Consider the following 13,357-nt stretch of genomic DNA (forward strand, 5'->3'; position numbering starts at 1 on the left):
TCAAGGGATGTAGGGTCTTTAGCGATCAATCCCATTGCTCCTGGGAAAAGAGGCCGGTGCGCAGAGCAGCCCTGTGGACCATGTGCTCCTGCCAGGATTTAATCCTTTGTGTCAAGGAGCCAGGGATGGTGACGGTAGCACGGCTTTGGGCATGCAAGCATGCTCTTTGAGGAGATTCCAAAGGCAATGATTGGCAGAAGAAATCCATAAAATGCATAAATAAATTTCTATCAAAGTAGTTTGCTGTAGAGACTTACCACAGTGCAGAAGGGAGATACACCAGTGGTGACTAGTCAGACTTGATATATGCTTTTAGTCTGGTAGAACACATCATCACGTTGTTATAGGTGAATAGCTATTGGGAAAGAAAAATGAGATATCAAAATAAATGCTAATTTGGATAACCAGCTTCCCTATAAATGCAAATGATTAAGTGCGAAATGAGTCAGGCCAGGTTACAATCAGCCGTCTGTTTTTCACATGAACGTAAATTTTGATTGTGAAGCTGTTAGGATTGAAAGACGCTTTTTATGGTGTATCCATGACTCTTTAAAACTTCTGTCATCTCTTGTCAAATGTTATTTTTCCAATGTTGCATAGCTGCTATATGTACAAGGCCATGTGAAATCCAGGGAACATATGTGCTGTTTTCACAACCCTAAATTGTACAACTGTTTACTAAATGCTAGAAATCTTCAAAAGCAAAGAGTTGATGAATAGGGCAGTAGCCTTGACATGCTGGGCCAATATCTTAAATCACACTACAAGCACTCTGTTTGAAGTCTTTAACTGTTAATATGTTTCCACCAGGCTCCAAGTTCCCAGCCTGTGAAGGTCACTTCTTCCAAAAATTGCTTGTGTGACTTCAACTCAGAATCTGACACTTGCATATAAAGCAGGAAAATGGTTTGTTTAGTTAGAGCTGACAAAGGCTTAAGCAAATCAATTGCCTTCGTCCCAGCAAGGAAGGAAAATGGAATTAAATTTCCTAGCACAGATTGTAAAGATGCGGTACTGGTTTGAGAGTCACTTTATTTTTGACAACTGTTTCCAAATTTTTAGAGAGGAAACAATGCCTAAATAGCTTTGTTTCCAATCACATGGAAAGGAGAAAAATTCATGGGGAGTTTCAGGGCTGCTACTAGTGGTCTACGGTGGGAGGAAAAAGATGACTGAGGTAAGTCTGCAGATCCCTGTACTGGAAGGCAGAAGCTCGTTCTGTGTGTTTCCTTAGCTCTCTGTTGGTGAGCCAGCCCCTCTCCAAAAGCATTAGCACAGCACAAGACCTTCAGGCAGGATGCGTGGCTGGGGTGCTCCCATACAGCACCAGGCTCTGGCAGATCCAGCCTCCAAAGTGGGGGGCAGAGCCACACAGCCAGTGCCATGTCAGTGCCATATAGGAGTGCCAGCCAGGATTAATCTCTTAAATGCCTCCTTCCAGTAAAGAAACTGGCTCGGAGTGAAAGGAATCGTGAATTCCTGAATCATGTAGACCTGTCAGAAGCATGAAAGAAATCTATCTACTAACTGTACTGGCAAAGATCACGTGGTTCCTTCCTACCAGTGTAACTTCTGGGAAACTTTATGAAAACTTAAAAAAACCCCAAACAAAAAAAAAGTGAAGTTTCTGTTGGACGGCATTGTCATGAGACTTTAGTGGGAGAGTTTTATACGATTGTCAAGCCCATGTGCTAACATAAAACTATCTCAGTGGAATCTTGTAGGCAGCGGTGATGACGCTGGTCTCCGAGCTTGGTGTAGCTCCTGGTGAAGGTGCCTGGTGAAATTGGAGATTGCCCGTTGCCGTCTGCTTTCTAAAGCCTCTTAAGAGTGAGCAGGAAGTGCCACCAGGCTCCTCTCAGATGTGTCTGTGGACCCTTCCCGTTAGTGTGCTGTGGGGTTCACACTCACGGGAAGGACCAATGATGACTCCCAAAAGTTCTCCCTCTCAGAGGGTTTGCTGGCAATGAGGTTTTCTCCAGGTGAGCTTTCTCCAAGTCTCCGTCCAAGTTCATGTCTTTTTTTTTTTTTGCTGTGACTTTGTGAAAGTAGCATCTCCTTTAGACAAGCTCTGTGTAGATACAAAAGATGGTTCTTGACCTCCCCTTTCTTCCTGCACGACTGACCTGTATCACCTGTGCCCCCAGAGCCTCACCAGCAGGATGGGAAGGGTGATGCTCCCCACTTGCTCAGGTACCCTCAGACCTGTCAGTCTTTAAGAAAAGTCCTATACCATCCCTCTAGTGCAGTTTTCCTCCTGTAATTCAGAATACCCCCTGCCAGTGTTTAGTTGTCATTTGTCTCAGCATGCTCTTAAAAACAGCTGAATCCTGCTCTCGTTAAGCACTGCTCCAGCAGAACTCCCCCTGAAATGCGGAGAGCTGTGCCTGAATGAGGATTACTGCACTTGGCCCAGATTTCCTATGCTAGCAAAGAAAACCCCTCTTCCTTTGACAGAATATGGTGATTGCATAGAGTAAATCCGAACACAGGGCGTATGGTTTGCACCTTATTAATCAATGGAGAAAAAGCATCTGTCATCTGAGGTTCATTTCACAGTATGGGGGCTGGCAAATAATAAATAATAATAATGTGTTCATGCTGAGGGCTCTAATCCCCACCATTTATTCTCCACTAGCAGACACCTTCTTCCTCTCGCTTTCTGGTGGTACATTTTGATTTGAAAAACAACATGATAGCTACTTGAGATGCTTTTCATCCTCTTATCTTGTGTGTGTTTGAAATAGAAGATACATTCTCTATTTTTTCCAAGCTACATATTCGTTGACTGTCAAGTGGAGTTGCAATCTTTTAAAATCAACTTAAGAAAAAGAAATAGGAATAATTAGTTTAGAATTGATGCTGTGGCATCTGGCTCTGTTTTCTACATGCACATACCGGTAGGTTAGTATCTGGGACGAAAGAGATGGGACCATTTGTCAGGAATTCCTCTTGGGTCCTTTAGAAAACGCAGGCATAGTTTATCAGCAGAGAAATGAATGATTTGTGTAAGCATTAGTCAAAAAGTTCAAGATATAAAACAGCTCTCACTTTCCCAGGATAAGTGGAAGAGGATTGCCGGAGAAGTCAAAGCTGAGTTAGCATTTACGGTTTAATTGGTAAATGTGAACTACAACATCATAGCAAATCTCCTTAAAACCTGTGCAGAACCAGACATTTGGCCTGAGAGAGAATTTGGCTGGCCAAGTGATACCCTAACATTGATTTTTATTATGTCAGGGAAATTTTTGGTATCTAAGAAGCAACATTTCCTAAACGAGACTTTAAAAAAAAAAAAAAACCAAAAAAACTCCTCCTCTCCCATCCCCCCAAACCCTAAAACTTAATTTTAGTGGATTTGAATCTGGGCATTTTTCTCCAAAGGCAAAAAACATGATGGTAAAATGCATTTTATATTTTGGACTATGCTAAACCATAATACCACTGCATGTATGAAATAGTGAAATGCTGCAGAAGGCAAGGTTTCTGACAGGCTTCCAGAGAGAACTGCCCTCTTGCTGGTTGGGACAAACAGTTCAGGTGTATTAGAGGAGAGTGCAAGGAGTAGGAGGCCTCTAAAATAAATCCCTGAAGTGACTAAAATTGTATGCAGTCCTTCTATGAGCAGATTTTCTGGAATAAAAAGAGCGCTCTGGACACTTTCTTGGTCCTGGTCTTGGAAGCTGTTGCGTGTGAGTGGGCTGTTGAGCCTGTGCAGCGTTACTGTCTGTGTTCAAGACACATGCATGGAGATGGTTTCTCTAATCCAGCATTGCACAGACCAGAATAGTCATTGCAGTGAACAGAAGAAGAGTGTGTTAAATTAGAAACCTAATGGGAGACTAGATTGTGATCTACTAATAGAATATCAAAGCTTTAAAAAAACCCAACAGGATGCTTTTAAAATTCAGGAGGTTACCTGATAATATCTGGTACGAGTGAAACCTTAGATTTGATGAGAACGTGAATCTCCTCTTAACAAATGAGCCCCACTGACACATACTCAAAAGTACACCTTTCCTCCATTAACAGAAAGTCTGAGTACAAAGGTCCTTCCTTCTGCAACAGCCGTGAGTGGGCTGTGCCCAGAAAGCCCCAAAGAAATGTGCTCCTTCCTTGGGCTGCTGCAGGACAGCTGAACAATGAGGGCCTTGTTCCCAGGGCAGGCTCATAGGTGTGGTTTTAAAAGTGGAGTTGGGGGGAAAAGTTCAAACTTCCAAAAAGTTCCTTAGTAACTGGCAGATGGAAACTTTCATTGTTTTTGGATGGGGTCTGAAAATTGTGGAAATGTAGAGCTGCTTGGGGAGTGCGGATGGGACTCGAGCATTCACGGCGTTCTGACTCCACAAGGCACGGTCAGCTGCCTGAACAGCTTGAAGATTGATTTTAATTGTAATGTGAATAAAAAATTGTAATATGAACTCATCTTCCTGTATAAAGATCAACAGGAAAAGTTTTAAATAAACTGCTAAATGCTGAGCTTCAACTAAGTAGGGCAGTGTGCAAGTTTGGGGGTCACAGCCTTTCCCATGCTGTACTCACAAAACCCTCATCACTGATATTTCAGGATGGATCAAGAATATGAGGATGTAAGGATACCCCTGGTATTCTTAACGATTGATTGTCTTAGCCTGAAATTTTTTGCTGTGTTAAGGTGTTTTCTACTGGTGTGAGAGTGGTGAATGTATTTCTTTGATTGCATTTTGTATTGGCTTTGCAGAGGGCTTGGGCTGCCTGGCTGTTTATAGGCCTGTGCTAGCACTGGAAATAAGCAGGTCATGGGAAGATACTTGGGGTTGACGGGCTCTGCACACTGGTGTGGTCAATGCTGGATTTGCAGTAGTTATGGCAGTTGAAGAAGCTGCTGCGCTGAATGTTCTTACTGGATAAGTAAATATAGCTAAGCCATCTTGATGCAGACTGGAGCATTGGCTTCAGTCTTTTAGGGCTTAAGCTTGTGGTCTTTGACCAAGTTGACTTCCCATTGAGAATTTAGCCAAAAAAAGGTAACAGTATGCTGGCCCTTAGCGTGGAACAAACCCGCTGGAGGTATTTGTTTAAGTGTGAATCTACCCTTCTTTAAATGAAAGCCTGTTTTGTAAATCATACTTCCTCTGCAGTTATCCAGCATGCACATACTTTTTTCCAAAAGACTGTTTGCATTTTGTGAATGTATTCTGTGAACCTTCAGCTAGAGGCAGGAAAAACCAACCTGTACCTCTGTAGCTGTATGTATGTTGGCATGGAATTGCTCAGGGAAAATAAAATGGGATGCTGGCATGATTGGTCACGTGATCAAATCAAAGATCATACTGTCCTGCAATCGCTCCAAGAGGGTGATGTGACTGGAGTTAGTTCTGGATGATGTATTTCTGTTTGAATCCCTCCATTTACTGGCAGAGATTTCCTACCGTGCTTGTGATTCAGGTCAGCTAACCTGCTGATAGTGTGCTGATAGCTCTCCTGCTAAGGGAGTGTGCGTTCTGCCTTAAGAGCTGGAATCTACAGCAAAGTCCCTGTGGCTTCAGCGGTGACATTTACCTGCATTCTGTGAGAGAGAAGACCCTTCACATTAATTGAATGGTGGTCCTCCCTAGTGTTGTGGGACTCTCTTCCCAGCAGCTTACAGCTGTATAGGAGTTGTTGACAACCCTCACTGTGCAGGCATCAGCCAGAGGAAAAGATCTAGGAGTACTTGAGCATCTGTGCTCAGCTCGCATGGTCCCAACTTGGTTGTCAAGGTGAAGGTTTAACAAGCCTCACTCAGGGGATACAGTTCATTTCTGGCCTTCTGGGCTTCTCCTGGCTACCAGCATCAGTCACCTGCTTCAAAGCAGGCTGCATTCAGGCCCATGGGAATCAAGTTCAGTCTACAACACCAAGCTGCTTAGGGGCCTCACATCCCTCCTGCCTTTAGAGGGTGTTCAGCCCCGTGTGCCTTTCTGTCACAGGGGTCCCTCTGTGTTGTGCTCCAGCCTTATCTCACCTCAGTACCTGATCTGGGGGGGAATATGCCTTGAGCTTGTTAAGGGAGGACTCCTGAAAGACACTTGCTAGGTCTCTGGGTAGTAATTGGGACATCTGTCCTTATCTGATGCTGTGTCTTTCAGCCTGGAGTGAATCTGGGGCAGGATTTCAGAATTCACAAGCTCGTGCTTCCAGAGCTGCTCGGGGGAGATGGAGAGTTGCCCATGGAGAGTTAGCCATGGTGTAATTCTTGGGTTCTCCCAGGCAGCGTTCACATCTGCCAACTCTTGCCTGCTTTCCTACTACAAAGCATTATCTGGTTCTGCATAGCCTGTGACTTCCCTATTTCTCCATTTTTGTAGCTATGCTAATCTGCCCTTCTTCTTTCTGGTTACCCATTTACACCTGAAAATCACCTTTCCTTGGTGTCACAAAGTCTGTTGTCCTTTGCTATAGTTTTCCTTTCAGAACTTTCTGTAGGGCCATGTCTGCTTTAAATATTGTTTGGTGTTTCACCATGTTGACCCATTAGCTTTTGTAACTGTTTTACCAGTAACATGGTGTTTTGCAGATGTCAGAAATGACACTTTTCTGCAATATTTTAAAAGAAATCAGACACATGGTTATTTTCATCTAAGTAATTTCTAGGGAGACCAAAGGATTGTGCTTTCTAGCAGGATTAACTTGTGCAAAATAGAGACCTCCAGAATATGTTTGTTTGCTCTATTCAGGATATGGGTGACTGGCCAAGAGAATCAAGAGTTTCTCGGTGTGTTTTGTCAGATGCCACCTGGAAACTTGTGTAAAAAAAAAAAAAAAAAAAAAAAAAAAATCCTGAATGGAGTTAAAAGGAAGATGTGACTCAGATCCAGTTGTGGTCTAGACATTTCCACGTTCCTCGAGGGAAACTGCTGATATCAAGCAGACTATAGAGGAGTCAAGCCAAAATGCAAATCTCTACCTGTCTGTTAAGTCTTTAAAGAAGCTCTGCCGCTATGTGAGTACACATGGTGTCCAAATCAATCTGTAGCTTATTAGTCAGGTTAACTCAGAGGGATGTGTTGACTGTGTACACTAACCTGGCCTGGGGAGGGGAGCAGTAAGACAGAGCTTGCAGCAGATGTCCTTTCTGTGCCACGTGGGCAATGTAGTGCACAGCTGTAAATGTCAGAAGCGCAGCACAGAATTGAAGATTGTTGCAGTCTCAGTCATGTAACTTTAGTGATGCCTAAAACTGTTCCTAAAAATGGGCTGTGCCCTTGAGCTGGTCTCCAGTTACTTATTTTTTTTTCTGCCTTTGCTTTTTCAGATGGGTATGCATTTTCTCAAGAAGAACACGGTGTTGTTTCCCAGTCGCAAGTTGTTCGATCCTACGATACAACCAAAAGGAGAGCAGAAATAGAATAAATGGTTCTTTACTTGATGGGTGGTGGGAATGATGGGATTTGGATCAATGCATCCACTGTTAACACATTCTTAACTAGGGTTGGCAGCAGCAGCCAAAACACCAGAGAACTCATTTCTGTGGCCTTAGCCAACAAGTTTCTGTATTCTCCCTGCAAACCTTGAGTATGTATTGTGGGGGGGAATCGTTGTTTGAATTCAGTTGCAAAGCCCTGCCTAAAGTTTTGTTTATGTTGTTATGAAGCATTTGACTGTGCTATGTGAGGTGTGAAATTAAAAACAATGTTTTACCACTATTTAAAACATCAGCATAAGGTTGTTCTGGGAGAAAAGTAGAAAATTTATGTTCCATGAGAAATCAGCCTTTGCTTAATTGGAACGGGGTGCTGAGATTTCCTGTTTTGTTACACACAGACCAAGTGCACACGGCTGCATGCAGACCTTACTCCCTCTAATATTCACTGTTTACTAATTTGGCTGAAATTTTTAACAGACAATTTTATGTAAAATTTTTGATTGCGACACAATCTGTAGCTAAAAATGCTTATTTGCCTTCTTGTGACAGAATAACACAAGATAGTAATGAATTACTTAGAATATTTCTTGCCCTCTTGCAGGATTTATTAGGGCTCTATCTTAGCTTTCTAAAACCCAATTAATAGCTTGCTCACAAAGCCAGGATGTGGAAGTCAGAGAGCTCGGCAGGGCAGCTGTCTCGAGTGCATGGCATTGTGCACAAAGATGAACTCAAATAGGTGCCTCCTGGTAACTCTTCGTGATGTATTTGGACATGCACTTCAAATGTAGCCTGGGATTTCCCTCCATGATCCCATTCCCACTTTAACGGTAGAACAAAACAGTGAGAATTTAAAAGGTACAAGCTTGTCAGATGTTGAGAAAGATGATGTGCATCCGCACAGGAGGCTGATACTGTAGCCCTAAAGAAGCATTCCCCTGACCAGGTAGGATAGGCTTGCACAGGAAAGTTAGGAAGGGTCTACCCACGTGCATACACACACATGTATGCACACAGAGCTGATCATTGTGAAGAGAAGACCTGCTGTTTGTTGGTTCAGCCAAACCAGTCCCTCTTCTAGATCTGATCCATCAACAGGCTTCCCAACACACTCGGACCCATGAGCCCTGGCAGGAATGCTGGCTTCACAGCCTCGCTGTGCCAATGGGACAGGCGTGCTACTGCATAGATTGGAATTTTGGAAAAAAGCAAAAACTGGGGCATAAGTTAAAGCTGAAAGAGCTCTTAGAAAGCTTATGCTGTCCTCCAGACAAGTTCTATTAATTTTAGTTGCCAAGCCATGTTTCTGAATAGCATAAAGTAAATACTGCTGTGTGTTAGCCAGGTTTTGTGGTTAATGTATATACTACATCTGTGCATTTAAAAAGTTGGCGTTGCTTTTTGCCCTATTGACCGTCATCCAGAACTTTTTATTGATTTAAATATATCCGAAAGCAATTTGAATATGAATATTTGTGTTTAGCAAGGAAAAGGAAAATGCCAGCCTGGCCCACTGGTTTAATCTTCCTTAAGGGTTGTGAGTAAATGCCAGTGCTCAAGTGTCGTAGTTCAATTCCCAGTGCCACCTCAGAGGCTCGGAGTCCCCTTCCATGTTAAAAAGCAAATTTTGCTCCTGCAGGACCAGGCAGGATTGCTCTCGGATTAGGCTGATGGCACAGAGGGAAAAGTCATCGCCTTCTTTCTGCAGTGCTAATGAGACAATTATGCAATAAGGGAAACGTGCAAATAATTTTGCCATAGGCATGAATGTCAAGGGGCCAAGTGTGGGTGTATGTATTTTCTGGGAGATGAATTTTGTTTAAAGGCATGAATACTCGTGCAGAGAATAAATAAGGGGAGGGTAAACCTGATCCCAGGAGCTTTTAAATCTTAATGCTGACTTAACCTGTTAAACACTTTCTTTTATTTAGAAACAAAATCTATTTAGGAAATGTGTGGTGTAAGCCTGTCCTCAAAGCTGCTAACTGCTTCTTCCTTTTGCAGCAACACAAGGAAAATTAACTTCCCACTGAGACAAAGCTAGATCAGCTTAGTCTTTGTACTCTAAGCCACACACTAAACATTGGTATGTAAACAATTTGGAGGCTTTTCATGAGGATACAGAAAAAAACTTTCAAAAACCTCTGGATAATGAAGAAGGGCAAGTAAATGTGTTGAGCAGAGAATAGAAAGGATCCTGGAGTCTTTTCTGTTCTCAACTTAGTTCAACAAAATTTTACAGAACATAATGAGAGATGCTGGGGAGGAGCAGCTGTCATCTAATGTGATTTATTTTATTAGTGCAGACTATGAGCTGTATCATTTTGATCTCTCTGTAAATTGAGGTCAGTGTGTGTCACAAACACAAACCCTCCCTAGAGGGAATAGTGGCTTAGATTGAGGTACGTGTGTTGGATGTCAGCTCAATGGGAATTACACATGGGGTTTGTCACAGGGCTATACAGTATGTGACACTGGGGCTAGCAGGTCAGACTTTATCATCGCTGTAAGGCCTTAATCTCTAGCTGAGTTAATCCTGTAGAGCCCACCCAGGTCAAGACCTGGCATTCTTCTTGTTCTTTGGAGTCATTACAGGAACTAATGTTTTGTAATATGCTGTAGCTTGACTGTTGGAGTTGCTTGTCTTGGTGAACAATGATGAGGTGTATTCCAGTGGTGTGTTAGCAAAAGGAGAATGGCAGCTGCTCTGCATCAACAGAATTCCTTGTTCATTAATGCAAATGCATGTAGCAGTAACAGCAACCTTTGAAAGCGCTATGGACAATAAAGGTGGACCAGAATAAGTGAAATGCAGGGACTATGACATGGTCAGTGGCCACACTGGGTGCAAATTGGCCCTCTATGGACAACCCCAAGAGCTTGAGAAGTGCACGGTCCTTACGCTGTCACTGTCCTGCAGGCTTATTTTGCCCTTTTGGGCTAACTCGCCAAATCTGCTGTTTTGCGTTGCCTCTAGTCATCAGTGCAGACTAGTGATGCCCTATTTACATTCTCCCTTGGTTTTATAAATAATGACTTAATTTCATTTTTAAATACTCTGAGGACTGTGCTTGCACTGTTATGCCTCACAGCTCAAGTTTGAAGCAGAGCAGCCCTTGAGCGGGTGTTCACTGCTGAGAAACACTTTGGATTTGTCAGATTTCTCCCTAGTTTTAAGGCACCGAGGATCTTTTACCTTAGTTTTGGATCATCACACAGTATCGATGCCTTAAACTTCAGTCAGTTTGCAGGGAAAGTTCTTTGTGTCTTGGTGAGTCTAACAATAAACGGTGATGATATGAAATACCTGATGGGTTGGAGGAGAGTTTGGCTGTGTCTATGCTATACCTGATGCATCTGGGTAGCAGTTTGCTTCTGAAACATGGCACTGACCATGCATGTTCCTCAGTCTTGAGACAGTTGGGCTCCTTCTGTCCTATCGGGAAGGACCCTTGTACTCATCTCTTCCAGAGTCTGTCTGTGCTGCAGCTCCACATCTCCTCGAGGATGCTGAGCACCAAGCAGATCCAGACCCTCCTGCCTACCTTGTACCTGCAGGCCCCCCTGGGCACAGCCCTGAGGCTGTCCTGCAGGCAGCTGTTAGAGGCACAGCCAAAGTGCCTATCAAATAGGGAGAGTTTTGAATTCAAATCCAATTCTAGCCATAACTTATAATTGTCGCTACAGAGAGTGTGAAGAAGTATACAAGAGATGTAGACTCAGCAGGTTATGAATCTGATGACTGGACTTGTACATAGCCCATTCCCATCCCACCGGTCAGGCCCTGTGTGAGCAACTGTGTCACTTGGCGAATGAGTGAACAGGCAGTGACACTTCAATTTAGTGTGTTGCTTATTTGCAGCCACGTCACTGTTCCTCAGAAGCCCTCTGTGCAGGAGCTCTGTCCCAGATCCCGCTCTGAAGGACAGCTCTCCAGCCAGGCTGAGAGGCAGCCCCAAGGAGCTGCCTGTTCCATAACATGGTGACATGGTTGTCTTTGTGTCAGACAGTGATCGGTGGGACTCTGCCAGCAGCAGCAGGGGTAAAACAAGCCACTCCAGGAGCACAGCCCCTGCTTTTTTGGAAGTGACCTGTTAGTGCTGATGAGGTTGGGCCTTTGACATAACCTGAGCTTTCAGATAGGTAGTTTCTTTCTGGAGCTTATTCTTCCTGGTGCTGAGCTTTCTGGGTTGACTGCAAGCAGTCCTGTTAGAATAAAGTGAAACATGCTTTTACCCATTTTCTGTACTGTACACAAAAGGCTCGGTGCTTTGTTTGGTGAAACCGTATGCATTGATATTCCACCCCCCACCCCCCCACCCCACCCCACCCCCCCGCAAAGCTTTCTCCTCCTGTATGGGGTTGGGGCAAGTCTCCTCGGTTTGATTACACAGTTAACGCAGCCCTGTTCCCATTTTATTTTCACTAGTCTTACAATACTGGTTACACTGACTTCTCAGAACTAAATAGCTCCAGGAGGGAGAGAGCTCAGATCCTCTTACCTGAAAGCTTCATTATCCTCCAGACACCCAAGAGCCTCCACTACCCTTCAGTGCTTGTGACCAGAGCTGTGTGTCTGGAGAAGGCCACAGGACAGGTCAGTACAATAGATGACAACAAAATAAATCCATATGGGTACAGAGAAGAACTCTTTCAGTACCTTTTCTATACCTAGCAGCAAGATTAATGGAGGCCTTGAGCCTTGTTGGCAAATAAAAACCAGGAAGTGCCCTGTGCTGCTTGGCCACACAAGTGAATCCCAAAGGTGATCGCTTCTCGGTGACCTGCAGAAAGCTCAGACAGCCTGGCTGGATTTATCTGGCCGGGAATGTGCTCTCGGATGGACTGTCTGGAGGGGTGAAGGGACTGGGAAACGATAATAGCTTGGCCAAGCCCACTGCTGCTGTTAGAGCTGAGGGAGAAGAGGCATTGCTCGGGCTTCTCTGAAGAGCTGTGGTAAAGCTTACTTCTCTGGTTCCTTCCTGCGGCTCTGGGAAGGGAGGAAGAGAGCTGTGTTGTGAGCTTGCGAAGCTCTGTTACCTCCTGAAGCTGAGCTTTCTCTGGTGTCAAGCTGAGTCCTGGGCTTGAAGAAAGGGAACATGTCCCTGCCAGAAGCCGCCCTGCTTAGTGTCCCTTGGCTCTAGCAGGTTGTTTTCTGGGTTATGACAGATTGCTAAATTGTTTACGGGCTGCTGTTTGCCTCATGGACCCACAGGAATTGAGTACTGAAATTATTTCAGTCCTGACAGGGAATATCTTTCATGGAGAGTTAATGGGACTTCTCCTTAGGTGTTGCTCCTGGGCAGGTTCCTATCCCCAGGCCAGTGGAAGGGGCTTGTTAATCTGGGGACCTGGGTCTTTTTATGATAGAATGTGAAGCCTGGGGGTTGTTTCATTTGGATTTGTGGCCTGCTCATTTGCGGTGTGGTTAGAAGGTAAAATAGCTGAGTGTGCTGGTGTTTTTCCAAAGCCTTCCTTTACGTATGAAAAAGGTGAGACAAGTTCTCCTGAAGTCTGCCACGAGGGGATTGTTCTCCCTCAGCATCTCTATAGCTACTAAAGAGAAATAGAAGTGGGTAAATGACAAATTCTGTGTGGGCAAGCCCGGCTCTGGGCAGTCACGCAGAAGTCTAACAATGAAGAGAGGACTAATATATTGCCAAATTGTCACTGCGCATAGCTGGGAGGTCAGCACCCTTGTAATTATGGAGTGATGAAGCCAAGGGAAAAAGCCAACATTAACAGAAAGACGTGATTGTTTTAAATTCTGACCACCTTACTGGGTGGCTTCCCTGCGAAGATGTTCCAGATGTCGTCTTGGCATAAATTAATGAATTTCAAAACATCTGCAGTGTTTCTTAGAAAACATGGAATTTAACAGACAGTGCACATGCTCTCCTTTGCCCTTCTGGTTGATATTTTGATTCAGGAAGAGAATGCAGGCACTTGCGATTCTTACCGTCAAGAGCT

The 13,357-nt window shown here is 44.1% G+C and overlaps 1 protein-coding gene across 5 annotated transcripts in view; it reads left to right on the top strand.

The window, feature by feature from the left end:
* ATP8A2 (ATPase phospholipid transporting 8A2) overlaps nt 1-11,694 on the top strand; it is a 339,748-nt gene extending 328,054 nt beyond the window's left edge. For all 5 annotated transcript variants that reach the window (XM_076328069.1, XM_076328066.1, XM_076328067.1 and 2 more), the window contains one exon: nt 7,277-11,694. In XM_076328069.1, the coding sequence (XP_076184184.1) occupies nt 7,277-7,374 (98 nt within the window). In that variant the 3' untranslated portion in view covers nt 7,375-11,694. The remainder of the gene's footprint in view (nt 1-7,276) is intronic.
* Nucleotides 11,695-13,357: the final 1,663 nt, after the last annotated feature.

Source organism: Aptenodytes patagonicus, chromosome 1, assembly GCF_965638725.1.
Source record: "Aptenodytes patagonicus chromosome 1, bAptPat1.pri.cur, whole genome shotgun sequence".
Classification (NCBI taxonomy): Eukaryota; Metazoa; Chordata; class Aves; order Sphenisciformes; family Spheniscidae; genus Aptenodytes; species Aptenodytes patagonicus.